Raw genomic sequence first — 25851 nt, 5'->3', positions numbered from 1 at the left:
AGAAAGGAAAAAAAATAACAAAATTATGTACATATTCTTAGATGAAGTAAACCCAGAGTGAAAATATGAATCTGAAACCCTGCCAGCTTCGTTTGTCAACTGACAGCCTAAAGAAGAAAACCTAAACAGAGTAGGGAGAACTGTACATCACAATATTCCCCCTTTAGAAATAATTTCATTTTTCAATGTGCTAATATTAATGCATATTTTTATGCATTATCCCTTCATCCAGCTACTAATTTAACTAATACTATTCAGGCTAAAGTATCTTGCTCAAGGGTACAATGGCTGTGCCACACCAGTGAGTTGATCCTGCAACCTCCAGGTTCCAAAGCAATCGTCTTAACTGCCACAATAAACTAATACCTTTTTCTCCAACAGTAGATCCTCCTCTATCCCTGTCTCACACTCAAAATGCACTGGAGTAATTTGACCAAAAGGCCCTGAGGGTCACATCCTAAATAAAAAAGCAAGGAATGCACGACTGTAGGCTTTAAATTGAGCAAAAAAACACAGGAGCTTCACCCAATCAGCCACCACCAAGAGGTCAGGCGGTGGCTATGTGGGCGAAGAAACTGGCAGACAAGCCACGCCCATGTGATGAGGTAAACAGACAAGCCACGCCCGTGTGATGAGGTAAACAGACAAGCCACGCCCATGCGATGAGGTAAAGACGACACGTGACGGCGGGTGTTTGACGAGTGAACTGAACCGCCCGATGGCCCTTAAACCTCCACACCGCATCGCCTCAGAAAGAGAAAACGATGGCTCCGACGCATCATCTCGCATCTCACTCGCCATTCATTACCGCCGTAACAAGCATCTTGGGTACAGCACTGCTACGCGCTACCCGAGAACTGATAATCAAACGTGCCATCGCCAGGTCCCAGTTCATTCAGCACGCATTCACACTACAGAAACGGGACGGGGGCGAGCAGAAGGGGCGGCCCGCCTTCGCCGGACGCCGAGCGCTGAATTCCGAGCCTGCCCGTTAATTACTCCCACAATCCTTCTGCAGAGACCCCGCCCTCGCAGCGGACAGCCTGGAGCAGCGGCCCGTCCCAACCCGCCGTCCGCGGGAGTCCGGCTGGCCCCCCCCCCCCTCCCCGGCCGTAACCGTAAACGAAAGGCTAATTAACGCAGCGGGCGGCGAGTCCGCGGCCATATGCGGCGGCTGGGGGGGCGCTGGGGGGCGCGGGGGGGACGCTGGGGCCGCGCGCGCGGGTCCGCGAGCGTCCGCGAGACGTGCTAATTGGACCCGCGTGGATTTGTTTAGCGATTTTTACTCCGGGAGTGTTTAAAAACGGTTTTTAAAAAAACAGAGCGTCTCCGCCGATTTGCATTTGCGTCCCGCGCAGCCCGTGAAATCCGAGCGGGCAGAACTCCGTGCCAAGCCAGGCTGCTGCGGAGAAACGATAGGGGGACGTGTGTCCTGACTGCGGACGGGGTGGAGATGGAAAAAGCCACCATGCTAATTAAATTCTCTGCGTTGGTAATAGAAAACCAAGAGATATAATTGCTGTCATTTGTGTGGTATCGTTTTAATTACTTTTCGGTTCCATTTCATTCCATTTCAATTGACGGCTTGATCAATTTAATTGCGAGCTTAAGTTCACAGCTTATCTGTCAGTGCCATGCCGGCGCAACACAAAATGACCCGGCCGCACGCGCACGCGCACACGCACGCGCACGCGCACACGCACACGCACACGCACACGCACACGCACACGCACACGCACACGCACACGCACACGCACACGCACACGCACACGCACACGCACACCAGCATTCTGAAACTAGCACTTAAAAACAATCCATTACATTACATTTATTTGGCAGACGCTTTTATCCAAAGCAACGTACAAAAAGTGCAGACAACTACTAAACACAGGTTCAATAAGATACAATACTTATTTTGTACAGCTATTTCTAGCCAAGAACACAGTTTAGTTCACACAGTGAACACTATTCTGACCTAATCCAATAATATGCAAAACAAATCTTTTCAGTGTTTCACACCTAAAGGAAACGTTTAGCTGAACCAGAACCACGTGACTACACTGGACAACAATATGCGTGTGGACAAGTGAGAAAGGCGAGAGGTGTTTATAGGGAAAGTCAGGTGAGGGAGTTGTGTTTCAGCACTGTGAGGGAGGTGTGTTTCAGCACTGTGAGAGATGTGCGTTTCAGCACTGTGAGGGAGGTGTGTTTCAGCACTGTGAGGGAGGTGTGTTTCAGCACTGTGAGGGAGGTGTGTTTCAGCACTGTGAGGGAGGTGCGTTTCAGCACTGTGAGAGAGTTGTGTTTCAGCACTGTGAGAGATGCATGTTTCAGCACTGTGAGAGATGTGCGATTCAGCACTGTGAGAGATGTGCGATTCAGCACTGTGAAAGATGCATGTTTCAGCACTGTGAGAGATGTGCGATTCAGCACTGTGAGAGATGCATGTTTCAGCACTGTGAGAGATGTGCGATTCAGCACTGTGAGAGATGTGCGATTCAGCACTGTGAGAGATGCATGTTTCAGCACTGTGAGAGATGTGCGATTCAGCACTGTGAGAGATGTGCGATTCAGCACTGTGAGAGATGTGCGATTCAGCACTGTGAGAGGTGTGCGATTCAGCACTGTGAGAGAGAGTGTTTTGGGGGAACGGGTGAAAGTCAGGGTGTCAGCCTGCTCTGGGCCCAGGGGAGGGGAGGCCATTTGTAAGAGCCAGGCATGCAAATCACAATCTCTAACTCAGCCAGCTCCCTGGCCTAGATTCATCCATTAAGTCCATTAAGTGCAGCTTCTCCACTCAAAAATAAACACTCCATCACTCCCCCAGGCTACTCACTGCGGTACACAAACGCTCATCACATCTCATTTTGCTTCTTTGTTCACGGCACGCGCGCTGCTCGCAGAACACAGAGGATCAACGTCAGCGCACAACAACATTACAAAGCTTTTTTTTCTCAATTATTTTCTTTTATTGGCAGCAATATGACAGCCTTTTAAAACCTCGCGACAAATGAAGGCTTCCGCGCGGCGGCGCGAGCGATACGCACCGTCCTCGGAGCGCGTCGTTTGTCATCGGGAAAAAGCAACGCGCCTCAAATTAAAAATGAAAAACGCGGGACGCGCTCGGGCCGGGGCTCGGGGCTTTCTGTCTGGCAGCTGTCAGCACTACGCTGGGGGGGGGAGTTAGGGCTGCTGTTCTGTAGCCTTACCTCCAAGGCCTGGGGTAAAGGCCATCTCTCTCTCTCGCTCACTCTCCCTCTCTCTGTCTCTCTCTCTCCCTCCTTCACTCACTCCCTCTCTCCCCCCTCCTCTCTCTCACTCTCCCCCCTCTCTCTCTCTCCCCCCATCTCTCCCTCTCTCTCTCCCCCCATCTCTCTCTCCCTCACTCTCTCCCTCTCTCCCCCCCCCCCCCCCCCCCCCCCCCGCTCTCTCCATGTGTTAGAGGATTGCGGAGCGCTTGTGTACAGACACCAGATGTATAATGGAGTCTGACTGGGGGAGAAATGCAGATGCAGCACACGGGAAGGCCATTAATTTCCCGCGCGGCGGGCGGAGGGAGGGAGGGAGGGAGGGAGGGATCTCCGGGGTGTGGAGGGGGAGAGGGGTAATACATCACCCCGCCCTGCGGCATCTGTCCGAGGAGTGAGGGGACCCCGCCGAGAGCGCCGCTCTGCCGCTCTGTACCCCCTCACCCGGGCGCTTCCAAACCCGCACCCCCATTACTGCTACACGCTCCTCCTCTTCCCCCCATTACTGCTACTCGCTCCTCCTCTTCCCCCCATTACTGCTACTCGCTCCTCCTCTTCCCCCCATTACTGCTACTCGCTCCTCCTCTTCCCCCCATTACTGCTACTCGCTCCTCCTCTTCCCCCCATTCACCTGTCCTGCTCTCCCCACTTACACCACCTCCTCCTCATGTTCACACCTTCACTCTATACTTCCTATTCCACACCAAGTTCCTCACTCCTCTTCTATACCTCCGTCCTCCCTCTGTACTGTCACCGACTCAGCTGTTCCAAAACTGTTCTCCCAAACAACCAACGTTAAACCCTCCATCTTCTACCCCCATCATCCCTAAAATTCCCTCCCCACCTCATCATCTTTCACAACCATAACTCCACCCTCTTGCTCCATTTTATCTCACAGCTCCGCTAACATCACCCTCCGTTTCCTGTATCTGGGCGGTCTGAGCAGCAGAAATATGCAGAAATAAATAATTTGATGGTCCAAGATCAGCGCTCAAGGCCATAATCTCATCCATTCTGTTTCTCTTCACCCTTATACATTGGCAAAGCAGTCATGGAGAAGAGGACGAGGGGTCGGGATTAGGACTGTCCTTTCAATTTAACCTTAAACGTCAGAATTAGTTTCTATTAAAACCCCCTTTTATGCTGATTCTGGCGTGTTTATGTCCTGATACCGCTGTGGCAAGTCTGAACAAACGTGCCGCAAATACACCGGTTTAAAGGAAAACTGTATAAATTTTAAAAAGCAAATATAAACAGGATTAGAGAACTCAATCAGGGAGGATTAATTATGGATGGACGCGCTCTCTGCTTGGTCTCGTTAGCGCCCGAGCTCGTTATGGCGAGTGTGAGCGCCGGCGTTCTGCTCCACCTCACTCCCCCTAGTGTGTGACAGGATGTGGGGGGGGGGGGGGGGCAGGCTGACAGGTGAAGGGTGCAGACGACCCCCCCCCCCCCCCCCCCCCCCACCCCCCACATACAGTACAGCAGCACATACAGGACAGTGAGGCATAGGGGCTGTAAATAGAAAGTGGTTCAAGGCTTTATTGGCACTGGTTTCATAACCGCACTACATGTAGTTATTCAGTATGAAGCAAGATCCAGGCACACACACACAATAACACACGCACACAGGTACAAACAGACCTACGTTTCCAGTTGAGCTTTGTTGTCACTACACGAAGGCCGAGCTACTCAAACTGACCACAGAAAGACTTGCATTCGTTAGCGAGCCACAAAACGTTGAGGGAAGAGCTCGCCGTGTTAAGGCTCGTCAAAGGCAAAGTTAATTGCTCTCGGACCGAAACGAAATCAAACCGCTGAAGAACCACGCAGGCCGCCATCTTTCATCTCCTTCCAGCGAGGAGAGCTCGGCGCTGAGCAGAGCGCTGCCGCTTCAGAGAACGCCGCTAGCGAGATTGGCAGTCTGGCTGGTGCAGCCGCGAACAGGTGGCACGCCAAGAACGCGTCTCTCGCTCCATTACGCGCATCGACGGACAACTCCATCTCCATGGGAACCTGGGAACAGGACCGCCACCTGTGAAACCGTGGCCTGCGCTTGGGATCTCATTACGCAAAAGTTCGTTAGAAAAGATAAAAGCGTTCGCTATCCCTTTGTGGTGGTGCTGGTGGGGGTGTTTTGGCAAAACCTAAAAATCGGTATTCGTAGCGAGTTGTAATGCGCTGAGGTAGGGGCACTTTTTATCCGTTTGAGATCAGATCCAGTAGTGGGTAAGCTCATCCTGCATCACTTGTTGTACAATAGCAAGTGTCCATATCTCTCAAAATCCATCACGAAGCGAAAGTACAGTCACTTCAGAAAAGAGGCCTCATCTTTGAACACAGGACGAACCACAGCGGTCCCAGGGTGCGTCCCAGTCGCACTGGCCCCCAGAAAACATAAGTGTGTGTGAGCGCGCTTGAAATCCCAAACTGCACTTACAGCCGCCGCTCCACCAGAGGGCGTCATACTGCGGATACACCCTTTCTGAAGGTGTCCGGGATGACTTCGCATCAGAAACTCGATCAAATCAGCACGTCTTCATTTCACTTGGTTGTCACTTTGTTGGTAATTTCAACCAGGGTTTTTTTTCCATGCAAATGTGTGACATGCGCAGGAGAACAGCCCATAAACGTGAAGGGCTATTTTTTCATTTAGCAGGGAAATGGAGGTGAAGTGCTTTCTCCAGGGAGTAACAGCTGCCGTCAGGCCCCTCAAAACCCGCAAAGCCGCTCATGGCGCACAGAACGTGCCGCGCGAGCAAGTCTCTGGGTCAGCTGGAACACAGCGTGGACGAGCGGGGTTCACTGATCATGCGTCAGCAGCAGAAAAGGGGAGCGAGAGAGCAGCATAAATGGCTGTCTTGGCCAGAAGGAAAGAATTACAACTTTTAAGATAATCTACTCCAATTTTGTAACATTCTGACTGCTGTAAAGGGTTTGACCGCTGCTCTCATATGCAAACAGATTTGTGTTTGTCGGTGTGCACGTGTACGAGCACTGACACACACACACACACACACACACACCCACTTACACTACCCACACACGCCCACACCCACGCACACAAACGCACACGCACGCACATACACACAAAGGATTGGAAAGGCTTTTACCAGCAGGAACAAGGCAGGGCACAGGGCTTGTGATTCATTAGTTAAAAGGGTCACTAATAAATTCCCCACTTTAAATGTTTCACAAAGCTATTAAAGGCTTGCCAGCCGGCATGTCCTTGTTGCCCATTACAGCTTTCAATAAATGACAACTTGTGCATTAAAAAAGCGGGCGGACCCTCTGCGCTTGCCTTTCCGGCCCCGCTAACAGTGCGTAAAGACTTATTAGCCGCTACGCGCTGCTGTTTTATAAGGCGCCGGCACTTTGTTCGAGAATTCCAGAAGCTTTACCTAATGAATAGAGCCGCTACTTCGGCTAATTCGCGTCACTCGGATAAAGTAGCTCGATATCAATCTATTTCCGTCACAAAGAGTTTCAAAAGGAAAAAGGATTTGCTCTGGCTGCGGGCGGAAATGTAGAACTAAAAAGATAAAGCTTTTAAAAAGCGGAGAGGGGTTAAAAAAAAAGAAAGAAAAAAAAAAGAAGGCAAACTGAGGAAATTGCGCGGATTTAACATCTGGCTCCATTTCAGATACGTTTCTTTTCGTTAAATCGCACAGGACACGTGGAATTATAATAATGATAATAACGGAAACAAGCTTCATTGATTTCACACTACCTCCTCCGCCCTGCGTCGGGCGAACCCCCCGCTCGATTGCAGGGGTAATTAATCGTTTTCTGTCGGAAAGAATGGAGGGGAAAAAAACACAGGAAATGAGTCTCGCAGAAGATGGATAAATCCTTCCTTCCTGCCTCCGCTAGCAGTATGTGGCGGTACGTGGCGGCTGGTGCCGCGGCCATTCGTCAATCTGAGGCCAGGCATTTCCAAACGGCCGTTCACTTCCTGGTTCGCCACCCAAGGGATTGGACTTCCTCTGCCAGTGTGTGAGCAATGATACCAGCGGTGGAGAGAGACAGTGAGCTTTTTCCACAGACGCATCTTGGGTGCCCTAATAAAGCCTAATAAACATGTGCATGGTTCACTTCAATGCCAGCACATGCCCTGGGACACACCACGGGTGACCTTTGGTGTCCCCCAAAGCCCCAAGAAACAGTCTGGGTAGTTTCATTGAGCAGTGAGAGACACTAAACTTCCCAGAGTAAAACAGCCTGTGTTGTGTCTTTATCTGGTCTGTGGAGCAGCAAGGAAGTCCGAGTGAATTCATATCTTTCTCCATTTTGGGAGACGGAACCAACCGGTCCAGAAGCCCGTATTTAGCTCTGACGTGCACGTCCGTCAGGCCACACCGGCCGCTGCTTCACGGTAAATGCATTTGGAGCTGGGCGTCAGGTGTACTAGCAGCCCATAGTTTGGAGTGAGGTTGGATGAAAGCAGAAGTCTGAAATTAGTGCCATCCCCCGACACGCTGGAGTTATGCACAGTTGCACAGTAAAGTATTTTTAAAAACAGAAAGTGGAAAGAGGCACTTTTAATGAGGTGCCAGGCATAACAAATCAAATTCAGAATCTAATAGAGATCCAACCCTCTGAACTGACACTTGGGAATTCCTCCCTCTGCCGACAGCATGCAGGGGAGCCGGAGAGAGGGGGACGTTGGGTCAACGTTGGGTCAGCGTCACGCTAACGTCGGTGTAGAGTTAGATCGAGGCTGACAGGCAGCATGCCGACCCTCTCGCCCCCCCCCGGCGTGTGCGCACCTGAGCCCCGCGTGGTCACGCCTCAAAAAAACAGCACAGGCGCAGTCACTCTCTACACGCAGGCATTACCAAACGATCCGTTCTCCCCCGCCCGTGTGCAAGGGGCGCGCATCTGTCCCACCGCCAGCCTGCCACACCACAAAAAGACAACCTGAAATTATGGGACCACCCAGGGGAACATGACAGTCCACGGAATTTAAAGCCACGGATTAGCTTTATTACCAACCAAAAACGAACTTCCTGACTAAGGCACGTTCACACAAAGCCAAGGCATGAAGCCCTTACTAGTCAAACCGATCTAATGCACTGATCTGTATGAATAACCATAGAAAAAATACACACACAAATGTAATGTACTGCCATCCCCAGTAGTTCTGGCAAAAAGACAAAAGAAACATAGGCAGAAACAACCAGTGTGACATGAAGAGATTTTACAAACCTGTCTTTCTGAGGGCGAGTGATGCGGTTGCTTTTTTTAAATACTTGGTTTTTTATTTCTTTTCTTTTCTTTTGGAAAAATGGCCTGCTGTGCTTTCATGTGCACCTGAAGGAAGCCTGTCTGTGAAAAGAGAATGTGCCAGCGCTCTATGCCTGGGGTGATTGACGGACAGTCCCTCTTGTACGCGGCATTTGACTGGGCCGACTTAAAACAATGAGAAGGTACGGACTTCTAAACGCCCCGGTTACGTAGCCGTCATCTTCCTCTCCAGCAACGCACTCAAAAACATTCAATAAACGCTCATCAGCGACTGCGCGGAAATCGATTTGGGCTGAGGTGGACGTTCGGCCAGATGGACGAACCGGGCGGAGCCTGTTTAGCGCCTCTGCACCCGACAGAAACAAAAAGAGCCCGGGCGAGCTCTCCTTCGCGCCCTCCGGATTTAGCCTCGTCGCGGTGAAACTCTTCAGCGTTCTGCGGCCCCCTCGGCGAGCTCCGAGGGCCAGGTGGGCGAGCTTCAAAACGGGCAGAGCAAAGCGCGTCTATGCAAACAGAAACCTGGCGCTGTGTGACCTATGGGCGAAAGCGCGCCCCAGAGACGGAGCACGACCGGTACCACCGCGCGCGCTACCAGACGCGTGCGCCGCAGCCAGAGACAGGCATGCAACAGGAGGAGGAGCGCTGTGCAAAACACTCACGAGTGCCTGGGAGCAACGGAGAGGAAATACGTGCTAATGCGCCCACATTACAGCTCCGCGTCTCCTACAGGGCCCATTAGCGCGTCGCTCGCTGAATTACAATGGAAGAGAGGGCCTTTGCATCAGAAGAGGCAGATGGAGATGAGCTTCTCCCATAATACGCCGTGCGGGAGGGACCCGAAAAAAGGTCTGCATCCGCAGTCATGCACTGCAGCGTGCAGAGGACTGAAAACGCAGGCTATATAAGCCTGAAAAGGGCATTAACTGATGAAGAACGGCCGTGTGTACCGCAACCTGAACCACCAGCAGTGTCGGGCGTGCATCGTTCAGTCTTTTTTCTACCCTTATCCAGAGCTAACCACACAGCTAACATTTTTGCATATTTACCTATGTATATAATTGGACATTTACTAAAGACATTCGTGTTAAGTACCCTGCCCAAGGGTAAAAAAACCACAGTTCTCTGCCTGGGATTTGAACCGGCAACCCCTGCACGATGGCACGCTTGACTGATAGGCCTGCGCAGAGCGCGGGTGGAAGTGCGGCTTGTTTACCCACAGGTCCCTTGTGCACTGGAGAATGGTTCCTTAATTAAGTGGGTGAAACTCTCTGCTCCACGCGTGCATTATCTTGGCTCCCGCGGATATATATTACCTTTGTTTCAGTCGCCAGATGTGCCGTCAAGCCTGTCATCAGGGCGGTGCATTAGGCCACAAGTACCCATGACACAGACAAGCTCACAGAATAGGAGGTAATAAATGGTGCCGAGAAGTTTACGGTCTGGTCAATAAGCCTTCAGTACATGCGTCCTATGGGGAGAGATCATTAGGACAGACCCTCCATGTGAAAATCGTCTCATGAATGACTTAAGGTTCATTTTATGCGCAGAAGGTGGCACCTCTAGATCTGCAGCTGTAATTGCATTTACAGGGGGACAACAGGTTTGGCAATACAAATTGCCACGCTGAGTGAAACCAAATATACCAAACACTAGAACGCAATATACTGTGGATATGAGACTTCGCTAAATTTTCCAGCCACCAGTGATGCAGGAGAGAACCATGGAGGCAATATGAAATGCTTACGAAAAAAAAAGTCACCACTGATATCTACTGGATGTAGATAAGACAGCCAATCAGCAGCAAGGTTACACAGCTTCCAGGTGACAAAAGCACATCACATGTTCACAAAGAAGTTGTATGACCTTGCTGCTGACTGGCTATCTTAGCACCATGAAAATCCATACCAGTGGTGATTTCCTTATTTCTTTCCACCCAGAAGTATTTCACATTGTCTCTGAATTTTGGTTGTTTACTATTGCATATATTTAAAGGCATAATTAAAGAAAAACTGACAGAAAGAAAGGCAATACACCACATGGTGGCAAAACCTGTTAAACAAAAAATTTTACAAATTTCGCTCAGCTCTTATCACAATACAGATGACATTACGGGGGCAGAAATCAAAACAGACGTCACAGAAGGAAATACTCTGACATCACAGGAAGAGAATCCAATACCACTGCGATGATACCATCTCAGGCTGATAGAACATACAGTATCACAGAGTAAAACCTAATAAAGCAGCACAAAGATAGCAGGTTAGTAGCATTTTGTGTAAAATCCAGAGCTGGACACAGCAAATACCCACTGCTACCTTTTGCTTACAACAAGGCATGTACATACAGGCACAGAAACAGACAAAACAATACTCACATGGAGGGAAGGGAGGAAGAATAAGGGGCTAGAGGAAGTAAACACTAGAGTATATGAGAAAGGGAGAACAAGACAGAGAGAGAGAGAGATGGGTCACAGGTAAAAGTGCACTGCAGTGTCTGCACGGACAGCACTCTGACCTCGTCCAGCTCAGAGATGTACACAGGCTTCTCCTCGAAGCCGATGGGCATGGGCTCGTTGGGCGGGATCACCACCTCCTCAAACATCTTATTGTTCTCTCGCTTGATTCCCTCTGGTAGGAGCATCTGCAGCCGAGGGAAGGAACTCATTTCAGTCTTTTTGCTGGGAGATGAGGCTCTAAGTTACAGACTGTGAAACCGGGCAGACTGCTGGCAAAGGGAATTTAACATGCACGTTGTGCAGCTCTACTCCTTTGATGGCTGCAGCTCGCAAGCAGAAAGCGTATCTGCAGGCTGTTATGAATTCTGCACATGCAGAAGGAATGCATATGCATATTGTTGGGTTCTTATAGCTGCACACCGGTGTGCAGTTAAACAATTAACCTTGAAGGGTGAAATTTAAGGACCGCTATCTTATATAACCATTGCCGTTAATTAGCAATGTGACGTAGCCACTTTCACATCTGGTTAAATTGATGGAGTCCCTGAAAAATAAAATGTGAATGTGAATGACAGAACAGGACTGCAGGTTTAAAATTTGCCTCGAGCGGCACCATGTGCCTGGAGGACATAAATGAACGAGGTCTTAAAAAAAGCCAGTGGAAAAACTGTCCATTAAGCATTTCATTTTTAGAAAGCTGGATATTTCAGGAGCAATTGCAGTTAAGTACAGCACTTTGCCCAGGATTACAATGGCGGAGCCATACCTTGGAAGCGTTTGGTTATACACCTCCCTCCTGAACGGCCGCCAATCCATTACGAGATCGTTTGCGGAGCCTTCCCAGAGAATTACAAACAACAATTGGCTGATAAAACCGCGCCAACAGTCTGCCATTTTCAGCATTTTACACCGTTTCCTGCGCGGGAGGGTCGATAAGCGTCAATAAACACAGCCGCTACTGTGAGTGACACTGACTTAATCCAGCTGCTTCTTTTTCTTTTTTTTTTTTTTTTTTGCAGAAATCAAGTTTTTTTTAAAAAGCCCCTCGCTAAATTAGTTTATGCAAATTGAGTACCGAAAAAAAGAATGGGAAGACCACCGGGAATGAAAAATGAAGCTATCATATAAATTGGATTAAAAACATAAGCTCTGAGTAATCTCCGGCGTGACAGCGTTGATGGGATCGGGCTGCCTTGTGTTTTTGGTAAATAAGAACGTCCACCTTGTGAGACGCTCTGGGGCACGCTGTTCCTCTTACTGTACTGGGAGGGGAAGCCAGCTCCTCGGAACATTAATTCCTTTATCTACCAGGAAATTTGCTAAAAAAAGGAATGCAAATAAAAAAACTTCAGCGACCGATTAAGTTTCAAAGAAAAAGAGACATTAAAAGAAATTTGCTCTCTCAAGCTATTTTGCAGCATGGTGTCAGCATGGTAATTCAGATGAAATGCAGGAGAAAGTGAATGTGTGTGCACATCGCCCAGCCACACAACAGGAAAACGACTTCCATTTTTGGCCATGTACGGTGCGGGTGTTTGGAAAAGGGCGGAGCAAAAGGTTTAATTTCCCTCTCGGTCCTTTACAGCTGGGAGATAAATAATAAGACAAAATTACCCATGATGCATTGGTCACGGGCAGGAAAAAGAGTGACAGGTCTAAACATTCCCCATACGGTCCGTTTATGTGCCAAAAACAATGTCTAAACTAGAATATGCACCCACACATACATTTTAATACTTTTTAGACCACATACCAAAGTAATAACTAAGGACATGAACAGCAGAAACACAGTACATAATAATGACATGGAGACCGGTAGCCTCATTAGGGGTATAGGTAGCAGCACTGCCTCTAAATATGGCAGTTACCAATTATTGCTGACATGGAACAGTATCTTGCCAGCTGCTTTGCTAGTGATTTTGATATTCCAGCCAACTGCAGACCCCTCACCAGTAATCTGTGGACTTTGCCAAGGCTACCAAATATAAAGATAAATAATCTACATATAGCCAAGTTGTTCAAGGGCTGACACCAAAGACGATACTTCAGCACCTCAGAGAGGAAGGCCTCTTCTAGACTGGAATCAAAAGTACAGACACCGATCTGCTTTCCTCATCAACAACAACAAGAATTAGCAGATACACTGTAGAATACACCAGCATCATTAATGCAATGATAATACTTTTTTGCCTTGCTTTGTAAAACCCTTTGTATGCATAGCAGCCATTCAGAAAATGTGACAGAGATTCAGTACATTTCTGATTCAGTAAGTTTCTGATCATGATGCAAACAGTGAGGTGACAGTTAGGAAAACAGATTATGTCTAGATGGCAGGACCTGAAATTTTGTTTTAACAGATAAAATCACAACATCCTAGACATGCAAGTGTTTCCTTTAAATGTAGACCACTTTTAATACCATGTAAGGTGACCTTGAGTGTTCAGAAAGGCGCCTGATAAATAAAATGCAGTATTATTATTATTATTATTATTAGACCCGTCTGGTGTTGATTGAGTCGTTGTAAGTTCATAAGGTCATTAGCAGAACTGGTGCTCAGAGTCCCTGTACTCTACAGTTACTCTTACACTAGTGAGCCGGTCAGTTATAATGTCCTCTGTAGCTGCACCAGTCCCAGAATCGGCTCGTGGCCACTCCAGAGTAACTCCAGTCGGAGCACAAAGGCCATTTCGGTCAGGCCAATCTGACCCCAAAGGCAGCAGAGCGCGTCTCCATCTTGCGACTGAGTTTCCTCCGTAAGCCCAGAAATCCTGGGTCAGACTCGGCAGACACAGGAATCCTGCGACGCCTCATACCCAAAGAGAGCGAGGCTCTAGCAAGCTCTCTGACTGTCCGATCCTCACTGTTCTGCATATTTAAAAAATGGGAGAGCCTTGTAGCAGTTCAGAACTATTCCACATTTGGCACTCCCGACCCTCCCTCCTGTTTAGTGTGGAACATAATGGTCTCTGGTGGTGTTGAAGCCATTTCCTGACTAAACATACTGTGTAATTAGACAGCTCATGTACTGTGTTGCTAGGAACATGCACATTAGAGAAAAGGTGTTGAATTTTAGACAGAGCCACCTGTTCAATTGCCTCTAACCTCGTAATCGGTGGTAATGGGGAAATATCAAGCATAAGCAGCCTAGCAGTAAACTCAGACATGATGTCATTAGCCTGCTCCTTCATTGCTATATTAAGCTGGTATGTAGCCTATATGTCCAAGGTGTGTATACATCTTATGAAGACAATACACAAATCTGTTCAGACACTATGGTGAACTATAGGTTATCATCAAATTTTGAGTGATACCAACATCTATCCCCAATCCTCCTCTCAAACAATGCAGCGCACGCACGCACGCACGCACGCACGCACGCACGCACGCACGCACGCACGCACGCACGCACGCATGCACGCACGCGCATAAAAGTCCCCCAGAGGAATGAATGACAGCGTAACTCAGTCCACTTCACTGCACCAGAGGAAGCGAGGCCTGCAGAAACGAAGGAGGCTCACCTTGGCTCCGCCCACAAAGGCGGAGGTCTTGGCGGCTTCGGCGTAGGCGTCGTACACATGCGGGTACCTGATTCGCTCGTACTCCCTCTGCCGGCCCAACACCGGCGAGCGCCGAGCCGTGAGCAGAGCCTGTTCCCTGCGGGACACACCAAACCACACAAGTCACAACTCCCCGAACCCAACACCAACACCCACATCGCCACCAACGCACACTCAACTCCGACAAATAATGGACATCAGCACACTCAATCTGAATCAAAAATCTCTACCAAGCACCAAGGACCGAAATGGATTTACAGTCAGCACTGGAACACAAAATTTTTCCCCCACAAAGGAAAATCAATACCTGCATGATAAATTACAGTGCCTTCAGAAAGTATCTATCCACCTTGAACTTTTTCAAATGTTTCCCCGTTACACCTGACTATTTTTATGCGGGTATTTTTAATAGGTTTGTTTCACCACATAGAAATTACAGCACTTTTCAGGGCCCCATAATGTTTGGGACATATTAATGTTATGCAAATGAAAGTAGTCGTGTTTAGTACTTCGCTGCATATCCTTCGCATGCGATGGCTACCTGAAGTACGCGACCCTGCGTTAAGGCAGCAGCTGAACACAACAGGCGAATCAGAAACACCTGTGAAGCCATTTGTCCCAAACATCACGGAGTCCTGGAATGTCGCAAACTATGCATAAGAAGTGTTGTAATTTCGACACGGTGAAAGTAAAATGTATTTTTTTTTTTTTTAATTGTTTAATGAAACCAGAGAATCGGCACTTAAACCACATGCAAATTTCTTGATTACAAATTTAATTGTGGAGTACAGAGCCAAATCAAAAATGTGTGTTGGTCCCTTACATTACAGAACTTACAAAATTATGGGCCAGTCACAGGCCTCATTATTTTCACCAACCAAACTGCCTCCCCCCACCCAAAAAAGTAACATATCGGAGAATATAACCACATGCACTTGCACTTGTTTGTACATAACATTTTCTGAAACTACTATAGATATCCAACCGGAGTAAATTGTGAGTGCATGCGAGAGAGACAAACACACTCACACACACACACACACACACGCGCGCACGTGATGCAAAAAAAAATATTTTTTTAATTCCCAACATTTTTTCTCCAGAAATGATAGATTTACCATTTACAAATGTACTCCTCAAGAGGTTATACATTGTAGATAGACCTTTTAGCAGTAATTAGAGTCTTGGATGTCTGTATGAGTTAGGCACATTTAGATTTTGGAAGCCTTGCCCATTCATCCATGCAAATGTGCTCCAACTCTGCCAACTTAGACAGAGAGCATCAGTAGAAAGTAATCATCAGGTCATGCCACAGATTTTTAGATTGTGTTTCTTTGTGTCTTTATACTGTGGGAGAATGAATTCACCATAAATGCAGATCTATTGAGGGCTGCAACAGAGCCTCTTCCAGAATGTGCCTGTATTTGACTCCATCCATCCATCTTAACCTTTAAGGAAGAAAGCCAGCCAGTCCCTCCTGCTGAAATCCAACCACACAGCATGATGCTGCAACCACCACGCTCAACAGTAAGGAAGGCACCACTAGGGTGATGGTTTGCACTAAGCATAGCGCTTCAGTTTCAAGCCAAAGGGCTCAAACTTTTGTCTCACCTGACCACAAAATACTATTTGAGAAGATCCCGGGGTCTGTCAGAAGCTTCTGGGACATTCCAGCTACGACTTAATGTTGGTCGTTTTCAGAAGTGCTGCTTTCCTAAAGAGGTTAAAGCAGGGAAATGCTGAAGAGATTTCTGGATGGCCTGTCCCACTTCAGCCTTTGGCATCAGTGCTGTCGCTGGCCTCTTGGCCACTTCCCACCACCCTTCTCATCCAGTTCATCAGTTACATCGGCCTGATCTAATGTGCCACATTTTCCCTACTTTACACTTATGGACTTAATGGACTCGGTTTCTTTTAGAATAGACTTTAAACTTTTACCGCTAACTTCTAAGGCGAGGATTGGATTAGCCCCAGAGTACAACACTGACCTCCTAAATACATACACTTCATTAGATCCTATTCTTAAGACGTCATCATTGTTCCCTCTGCCAGAATTAAAACCAGAGGAGACAAGGCATTTGCTATCAGGGCTTCCACACTTTGAAACGGTTTCCCAGAGTACATTAGAGCCTCACACTCTCTGTGTTGTTTTAAATCTTGCTTAAAAGCTTATTTTTTAAATCTTGCCTTTAACTTTATTAGCGTTTCTTCTATTTCTCATATTATCAACGGCATTTTTATGTCCTTTAATTGTTTATTTTATAATGTATCTGCATTTGTTTGGAAAGCACTTAGTGCGATCAGCAAGAAAAGCACTTTATAAATAAAGATTATTATCATTATCATCATTATTTTTATTGTTATTCTCATTATGCTCAGAGGGAAGTTCAGATCTTTTTATAACCTTCTCCAGCTTTCTGCCTCTGAATATCTTAATCTCTTCATGACAGTGTGCCCGACTTGATCAGTGGTTGTGATACATCACAAAGTCGTGTGATTTATTCGGCAATCATGCAATTGAACACAGGTGGATTTGAAATGAACCCAGGTGGACCTCATTAGCATATTTAGCGTGATCTCTCAAGATAACGAGCTGAGGTGAAAATGAACACTGGCCCAATTTAGGCTGTTTGAAGAAATCTAAATATTTTATTTCATTTTAACGTTATAGTGGGAGCCGATGTAATCTAAATATATTTAATTTTAGTTTGGCATCACAGCAAAACGAGAATGAATCAATGAGGGGTGAAAAGGCAACGTATCTCAATACACAAGAATCCACTACGTGTAGCAGGAATTATTACACCCACACACCGGAATTCATTACCTACACAAGAAGGAAGCCATTACCCCCACACACAGGAAATAATAACTTGAGCACAGGAAATCATTACTCCCACACACAGGAAATCATTACCCACACACACAGGAAGTCTTTACCTCCACACAAAATCATTACCTGTACACACAGGAAACTATTACTCTCACATGGAGGAGATCATTACCCAAAGACACAGAGGAAGTAATTACACATGAAATCAGGAATATCACTATAGTGAGAGATTTTATCAATAATAACACCCTGAATTCCAAAAGTTAAGAAACCTTCAAGCAAATAATAAAAAGGTGCAGTTATCAGGTTGAGAAGTGTAAGTTTACTACTGAATATTGAGTTTATTGTAGTTGTCCACCCTTGTCCGTCCATCTTGAACAAACAGATCAGTTTCACTTCATCAGGCCGAAGCAACTGATCGCACGGTGACTGAGCACAGTATGTCACTTCCTGTAGGCTACAAATGTGCGTTTCCTTCCCTGTTCCTGTCACTTATCAGACTGCCAGGGTGTGTAGAAGACCTGCGGAAGGCACCTCGGCCAAGCTAACCCCACCAGGGAAAGAGAGAGAGCGAAGGCCTTGTGACGTTTCACAACCACTGATCAGGTCGAGCACACTGTCATGAAGACCAAGGAAGAGCCTGTGGAACTGTATTTTTTCGAGGTAAAAAGCTGGAAAAGGTTATTATTTGAACTTTCCAAGGGGAACAATAATAATAATAATAATAATAATAATAATAATAATCTAACCATTACATTTATGAGACTGGTTATACTTTTGCACCATTTGATCACTGCATGAGGGATTATATATTTATATCTCCTGCATTCCTTGGTGCCTACTTGTGAGGATTGTTAAAACAGCCACGTTTTACCCATCTGTCCTCACTAGTCCATACTTAGTAGAGGTATTTCCCCCAACGCTATGATTCAGTTTGGGTTTTACAGCCCAGTGTCTACATTAGTAATGATATCAGGCCTTGAGCCGCAGCCTCAGGGCCCAGCAGCCCAACCCTGCTCAGTATTCAAAATCAGCTCCCACCTTCAGGGAGCGCATTATCAGGTGTGGGGCTAGTCAGGTGAAATCTGGGTGTGTGGTCAGGCCCTGAAACTGTTTCATTTAACCTGAAACACAGCAAGAGCATCACAGACACAAAATTAGGGTTGGGTACCCAAACGACCGGTACCTACCGGATCGAATCCCAACGCAGATTTCGGTGAGTCATTTTGGTACCACTTTAAAATACAATGCCTGTGCGGCGAACTGAAATAATCACCGTTTTCCACCACCCCAGGGCGCTCGGAAACAAAAGTTACAGGAAACAAAAGCATCGCTCCTCCATGTCCCCACTACATGCTTTGACTAGCTAACATTACACTCGCTCTGTCCACTGAGTCAATGACAGCCAGTAATATGTTAGCTAGCTAACGTTAAACTCAGCCAAATTTCCAACACCAAAATTAAGTATAAAGTATAATTTAAACAAGTAAAACTAAATGTTCGATTTCCTTGCGATTAAAAAGGTATTCCTTAATGGTGTCATTCGCTCTGTATTTTAAAGAAGATATCTGTTCAGGCACCATTGAGGTAGTATCGGTGTCCAAGTCTCGTTTAAGTGCCAGTTCCGGCGAAATCTAAACGAGACCCATCCCTACACGAGACGGTTACACAGAGAGGCATGCAGAAACACACTTCTGTGTTCCAGTGAAAGACGGGGCTCTGCCACCTCGGGGGTGACCAGTTTCCAATCTTCATCATAAAGTCCCTTGGGACCCTGCTATGAAATGCACTGTATAAATCCAATCCCTGACTCCATCATTATTCCAGGAGCGAATTATTAGTTAACGAAGCACACAGGTGAAGCCCGCGTTGGTTTTTTTATTATATCAGAGGCCTGCACATGCAGTCCTACCTCATCAGCATCTCTGCGAGAGCCTCCGGCCAATTAAAGCATGACTGCTGGACGCCCTCCCCTCCCGCCCGTTCGGTTGGGAGGGAGACGTCCATGACAGAGGACTCCAGAGCAGCTGTAATTAGACACGGCTCTGATGCTCGGCGGCTCGCGGGGGTCGAAGGTTCTCCTTCCCGGCATCATTACGCCCCGCAGGAGACGGGAGATTTCCCCTAAAGCGCGCCGAATTAATCAGCGGCCCGTCGCAGCCGGGCCCGAGCCCGGGCCGCGTGAGGCACGCGTGAGGCCTGCGCTGGCACGGCACGGCAGCCCGGGTGGAGATGCTTCTGCGTGCGGCCCGCTAATGCTTCTCTCCCCAGAGCCGGCTAAGCTCAGAGCGGACGGGGGGTGCTGGGCCGCTATACAAGGGGGGGGGTGTGGGGGGGGGGGGGGGGGGGGGGGGGGGAGGGGTATGCGTGTGCCTGTTTGGGAGCACGGGGTGCTGTTAAAGCCAGAAATGAGTGCGGGAATTCAGAGGATGAACATGATGCAAACTGTGTGTGTGTGTGTGTGAATGACATAACATAACATAGCTTAACGACGAGAACAGGGCATTGAGCCCAACGATGCTCGCGTATAAGCATGTATGTGCGCATGTGTCGTCGTGGGTGTGTGTGAGTGGGAGTCCTCGTGTGTGTGTGTGTGTGTGTGTGCGCGCATGGGAGGTGGGAGAGATGCCACAGCTATAATAAATGAGGGGGAACAGAGAGGATGAATGTGTGTATGAGTGGTTGTGGGGTGTGTGGGTGGTGTGGGTGTATAGGGGTTGCTGGGGTGTGTGTGTGTGAGAGAGAGAGGGGGAAGGCCTTGTTAAAGCTATAAAAGAGAAGGGGCAGAAAATGAGTATGACGGTGTGGGGGAGTTAGTGCAGTTCCCTGTGTGTGGCTCACCCTCTCCCTAATCTCTTCCCCTCGCCCTGACGGATTTACCCAAGCAAATTTTAATTAAACAGATCACTGCGCTTTTTTTATCCGGCAAAATTAAACTTCCACAGAAAATTCTTCAGTAATAATAAAAAAAATTTAATAAAAATAAAAAAACGTGATCGGATGCTTCATCGCCCGTTTCTCCTGCTTGTTTTTAATTCCGTTTCGGTTTTCCGCCAGAGGCGGGGACTCAGCGGCGGGCCAATGGGAGGCGGGGGACTCAGCGGCAGGCCAATGGGAGGCGGGGACTCAGCGGCAGGCCAATGGGAGGCGGGGGACTCCAGCCGGCGGGCCAATGGGAGGCGGGGGACTCAGCGGCAGGCCAATGGGAGGCGGGGGACTCGAGCGGCGGGCCAATGGGAGGCGGGGGACTCAGCGGCGGGCCAATGGGAGGCGGGGGACTCCAGCCGGCAGGCCAATGGGAGGCGGGGGACTCCAGCCGGCAGGCCAATGGGAGGCGGGGGACTCTGTGGCGGGCCAACGGGAGACGAGGGGGCGAGCTCACCTGTGCAGGCGCAGCTCCTTGGGGTCGAAGTGGAAGCCGGGGTCGGGCGGGGCGTCGGCGTCGTCGGGGCGCTTCTCCCGCTTCCTCTCGCGCTTCTCCTCGCGCCGCTGCAGCCTCATCAGCTGCTTCTCCTGCTCCGACTGGATGGTGACCTGGCAGCCGTACGCCGGCTTGCTGCCGTCCCCGCTGCCTTTGCGCGCCGCCTCTGCCGCAAACAAACGGGGAAATAAACACAGACGGCGATGAGAAACCACAGCGGGAGATCAGAGGCCCAGGAGGAGTCCTGAGGACAAGACGCTCGCTGCATTTAAAAAACCACATGCGGAAATGACACCGCTTTTATACACAGCCCCCCAGTTCAACTGTGTCATTACACATCTAAATCTGTGGAGCACAGAGCCAAATCAAGAAAAAATATGCTCTTGTCCCAAACCTTATGGAGTTCACGGGAAACTTGGAAGATCACTTTGGAAACACGACAATCGAAAATATCAATCATTTATTTAGCCGTAACTGAAAGTCAGCCGTATTAAGCAACCAGACATTAGACGCACACTTTAGGACCCATGAATCAGGCAACCTCTGCATACAGCATCAAGTCTGACTGGGGGGTCCAATCAAGCAGGATCCCTAGCTGTAAATGTCAGAGTAAAGGGGCCCTAAGGTATGCTTTCACTGTAAAAACAATCCGCCTAAACAGAGCGGCCTCTCAGATTTAAACCCAGAGAAACCAAGAGCCTGTGTGACTCTTACCTGGACAGTAAGCTCAGGGGAAGGAGCAACACAGGAGGGGTTAATCCCCCCCCCCACCCCCCGGCCCCCCGGCTCGGCCCCGCCCCTGCCTGCCTTGGCCTCCACAGCTCAATAAAAAGCCGAATTGCTCTTGAAAAACAGATGAGATCTGATGATTGCACCAAGGCCTCCCCAGACTGTCTGAATGACTTCTTTTTTATCTCTCCTAAAAGGTCTAACCTGTCGTGACTTCCCCCCCCCCCCCCGCCCCGCCCCCCCCCCCCCCCCCCGCCCCCCGCCTCTCTTCCAGACTGACAGCCTGGCACTAAATAAACCCATCAGATGCTCCGGGGCCGCCCGGGCCCCCACACGTCCTCCCCGCCCGGGCCCCCACACATCAATTAAAGGCCCGTCCTGTTGCCAAGGAGAACGGTGCTGCAGTGTGTTCCCCCATAAGCCCCACTCCAAGAACACTGTGAATGTAAAGGCTTTGTGTAACGCCATTACATAATCCCCCTCTTTACCCCGCTTTCAAAACACAGACAATTCACCTTAAGATTACATCACAAGTTCTTTATCATACTGTTGCAATGTGCAATTTATATTCATTAAATGAAAAAAATAAATAAATGCAGTAGATGACAGTATTGCAAAACCACATACTTCTGCATGAATTCATATGGTATACGTAAAAACAAGAAAAATGGTTTAGTGCATGTTTATTGACTGTTCATAGTATGCAATGGGGCCCAATTCATATTGTTGTATGACCGTTCCTTTAAAAACCAACAAAACATGTATTCCTCAAAATGGTTCCAGGTATCATTGCTCATATAGCACTGATAATCTAACTGAGGAACAAAAAATGCATCGCTGGGAGAAAAAAAAAATGGGGGAAAGGACAAAAAAAACTACATTTTTCTGATACAACGTCCTAAGACCAGCACCCACTCCAAAGCTATGCGGGAGGTGAAGAAGGGCCGTGTGTTTGATTCCCGTTCTCTCCAGTATTTAGGAAACAGAAATAAAACAAATACAGAGGAGTACATGAATTATAATAAGAAAACAGAAGGTTGTAGGGACGAGCCACCCTTCGGTTCACGTCAGGTATCCAGGGTGACAGCCGTGGTCAGCGGACGCCGTGGTGACGGAACTGTGAGCGCCCGGCGCAGACGCCTCAGGTTAGGAGACAGGAGAGCCTCGCCGAGCCGTTACCGGCGCGATTTCCGAGCGCGCTAATTAGAGGGCTGCTCGTTATCAGAGGTGCGCCAGGCGGCCTGGTTAATTATACAGGGGGCATGTTTAATTGGCATGCGTACGTCCTGACCGGCGGACCTTCCCCGTCCCCCCCGCCGCCCACACTGCCTGGGAGAGAGAGGCGCCGGTATCAGAGCAGAGAGACGCACACTGTGCCGGGCCGCCAGGTCTCACATAAACGCAGCAGACACAAGGCTGTAAGCGAGAGAGGATCCCACCATCCCGCTCGGCTGTTCAGACGGGAACGGGGGCAGGAACAATCCCCCTATCGTCCCTGGAGAAGCGCTCAAACTCCACGCCCTTTCCCAGGAGAGGGAGGAGAACTCCCTTGTGGTAAAAACGTGTGTACATAGATGATTACATGCATGTAGGCAAAACACACATGCACGCGCACACACGCATGCACACACACGCATTAACACACACACGCACACACATACATAAATGCGCGCACACACATACACACACGGACACACACACACACAGAACTATCCAGGCATTTACCACATATCTTACTACTAAGGCTAAGTTCATTCAATATGGCAGAAGAGAGCAGATAAGAGTATGAAATTGAAGTTAAACCCAATCTCATCTCTACTTTTTCACTTTATTTTTTTCTTCCTAATTCTCTGGATGTGCAGACACCGCTCTGCCTTTTCAGAAGGGGGGGGTGGGGGTGCCCACGCAGGTAGGGATGTTCTGAACTGTGGAAAATCCGGGAAATAGACAGATTTCTAATCCTTAATCGCACTGACACTCACACTGCCAGAGGTTAAACTGGTTGCCATATCCAAGTGAAAGCCCTCATTCCGCGTGGACAGAGGGCCAAGGTTTGGCTGTGCCCATATTAAGCAGTTAAAATGCTAATCATCTGCACTTCTTCACTGTGGATGGTTTGAGAGAGAGAAAGAGAGGGGATACAATGCTGAGACAGTGGGATCGGAGGAGGAGGAGGACATAGAAAAAGAAATTGTGTGAATGGGAGAGAAAAGTGCAGAGAGGAACATAAAAAAATGAATGGAGAGAGGAAAGAAAGCAAGAGGGCAAAAAAGAGGGAAAGAGAAAAAGGGGGGAAAAAGAAAGGCGCAGGGAGAAAGCACGCAGCAGGTGTGCGTTTGCTGAGGAACCCTGATTCTCCAGTCACTCCTCTCCCATAATCACCCTGGTATTTAACATCCTTAAAAATCCATTAACTCAGAGGTACGGACGACAGCCGCCCAACATGTTTGAGAAGAAAAGGCGGAGCAGGCATTCCAGCTCGCCGGGGTTCTTCAGTACTCCTAACAAAATTAAAAGAAAGGCTTTTAAGTGCTTTTATAATTCCGCCTGTCACCGGTCTTTCAGGAGCTACGGGGCCGAGACGCGCTCAGACTCGCCAAATATCCCAGCAGCCCCGAGGCCCGGAGGACCCTACGACACCAACCCGCGTGGGGAAAAGACGCTGGGCGCGAGGCTCCCTGTCCGCGCCGCCCGCTTTCAGGCCACGGTCTGGGGGGCAGCGCGGCGTTCGCTTGAGAACCGGGAGCTAAGATGACCGCGGCCGACCGCGGAGCCCCAATGCGGCTTTCCAGCTCCAGCGGGCTGAACCGGAGCAGGAGACGCAGCGAGGGCGGGAGGGGGGGCGGGGGGGGTTTGTACCGTTACACGGCATGCTTCTGCGCCGGCCTCTGGGATTCGACGTCGCGTGAAAACACAGAACTCTGCGCGGCTGCTCACAGCCCAGTGCAGACGCCGTGCTTCTCTGAGTGCCGCCGGCCGTCTTATCTGTGCTTTTACAGGTTTAAGCGTCCAGTGTGGACTCTCCTCTACAAAAGGACGCCGGCTCGTTATGTTTTAATTGGCTGTAACTCCTCCAGCTTCTTCAGCACGTTGACGGAATTTGCGTTCTCATTTCAGATGGTTTTTTTTTTCCCTCTTTCAGTCGGTTTGCTTGTTCCCAGCATCCTCGTCTGGGCGGATAAGAGGATCGGACAGGGCGAGGAAGGGAGGGGAGGGACAGCGCTGTGAGGCCGGCCGGCCGCATCGTCCCCGCCCGTCAGAGCGCAGTCACGCGCCGCGGAGCTCAGGCTGCGGCCCGTCCCCACTGACGCCGCTGACATTTCAATTCAGACATGAGGCGCCTTCCCCTGCTGCCCGCTTTCATAGCGGCAAAAACCACAGGAGGAGAAGGAATAGAAGGAGGAGAAGGAATAGAATAAGAGGAGAAGGAATAGAATAAGAGGAGGAGAAGGAATAGAATAAGAGGAGGATGGGCAGGAGGCAAGAAACCCTTTTCTCAAAGGCTGCTCATTTTGCCTCCTGTGCCAAGGCTGACTGAGCCCAGATCATGCCCGCTGAGATGAGGCGTGTCCTGTTGTGCCCGCCCTTGGAAGGTGGGAGGCGGGGTCCTCTGGGAGCCTGTAACGGGCAGCAATGTGGCACAGCGGATCAGAAGCTGTTCTGTCGTGTTCTTGCTTCCAGGAGGTTGCCAGTGCAACTCCAGGGCCCATAATATAATAGATATATAATAGAGGAAGGGGTGGTGTTCAATTGATGCTGTGATACAGCAGGTGCACGCGTTCATTGTATGCAGTGCAAAAGTCCAAAAAATAATATTATTATTATTATTATTATTACCATCTCTTACCTCTGTGTGCAACTGGCTTTGCCTCCAAGTAGGTAATCATATTGCTTTTTAACACTGTTGTCTGCAGTAAAACTGTTGGCCTGAACTGCACTCGCTCAACTGCAAGGGCTTTTCAATCAAAATTCAGTCCCGACAACTGCTCACCAAAGGTAGAGAGGCCCTCTCTGAATTTTTCATCCCGCCTCGCACGCCCCCTCACTATTTTCCCACTGATTTCCATCTCAAAGGCACGACTCCGCCTGCTCCACCGCGCGGAACCCGGCGCCGCGTCGGAGGCAGGGTCGGAACGCCACTTCTGCCCCCTACACCACCCGCAAATGGATTTCATCAGCGTCCTCCCCCCACCCCCGCCCCACCCCACCCCCAACCCCGCTCGTGCCGCCCACTTACTAGAGCAAAACGAGCACGGGGCTACTCAGACACGACGCTGCTGCTCCAAAACATGCTTGGGATTTTTTTCCCCTCCGTTTTTGAAATGAGTTCAGTAAAAAAAATGGAATCCCCCCCCCCCTCC

At 49.0% G+C, this 25851-nt stretch overlaps 1 protein-coding gene across 6 annotated transcripts in view; it reads right to left on the bottom strand.

Moving 5' to 3' along the window:
- Positions 1–25851, bottom strand: part of ascc3 (activating signal cointegrator 1 complex subunit 3) — a 240917-nt gene that overhangs the window by 180558 nt on the left and 34508 nt on the right. For all 6 annotated transcript variants that reach the window (XM_035420116.1, XM_035420134.1, XM_035420106.1 and 3 more), the window contains exons 6-8: positions 20723–20927; positions 14469–14604; positions 11010–11135 (exon numbers count right to left, since the gene is read on the bottom strand). In XM_035420116.1, coding sequence (XP_035276007.1) covers positions 11010–11135; positions 14469–14604; positions 20723–20927 — 467 coding nt within the window. The remainder of the gene's footprint in view (positions 1–11009; positions 11136–14468; positions 14605–20722; positions 20928–25851) is intronic.

The sequence above is a fragment of the Anguilla anguilla genome, chromosome 1 (assembly GCF_013347855.1).
Source record: "Anguilla anguilla isolate fAngAng1 chromosome 1, fAngAng1.pri, whole genome shotgun sequence".
NCBI classification, from domain to species: domain Eukaryota; kingdom Metazoa; phylum Chordata; class Actinopteri; order Anguilliformes; family Anguillidae; genus Anguilla; species Anguilla anguilla.
Note: the sequence above shows the minus strand (reverse complement) of the source record. Positions and strands in the feature narration are given on the sequence as shown.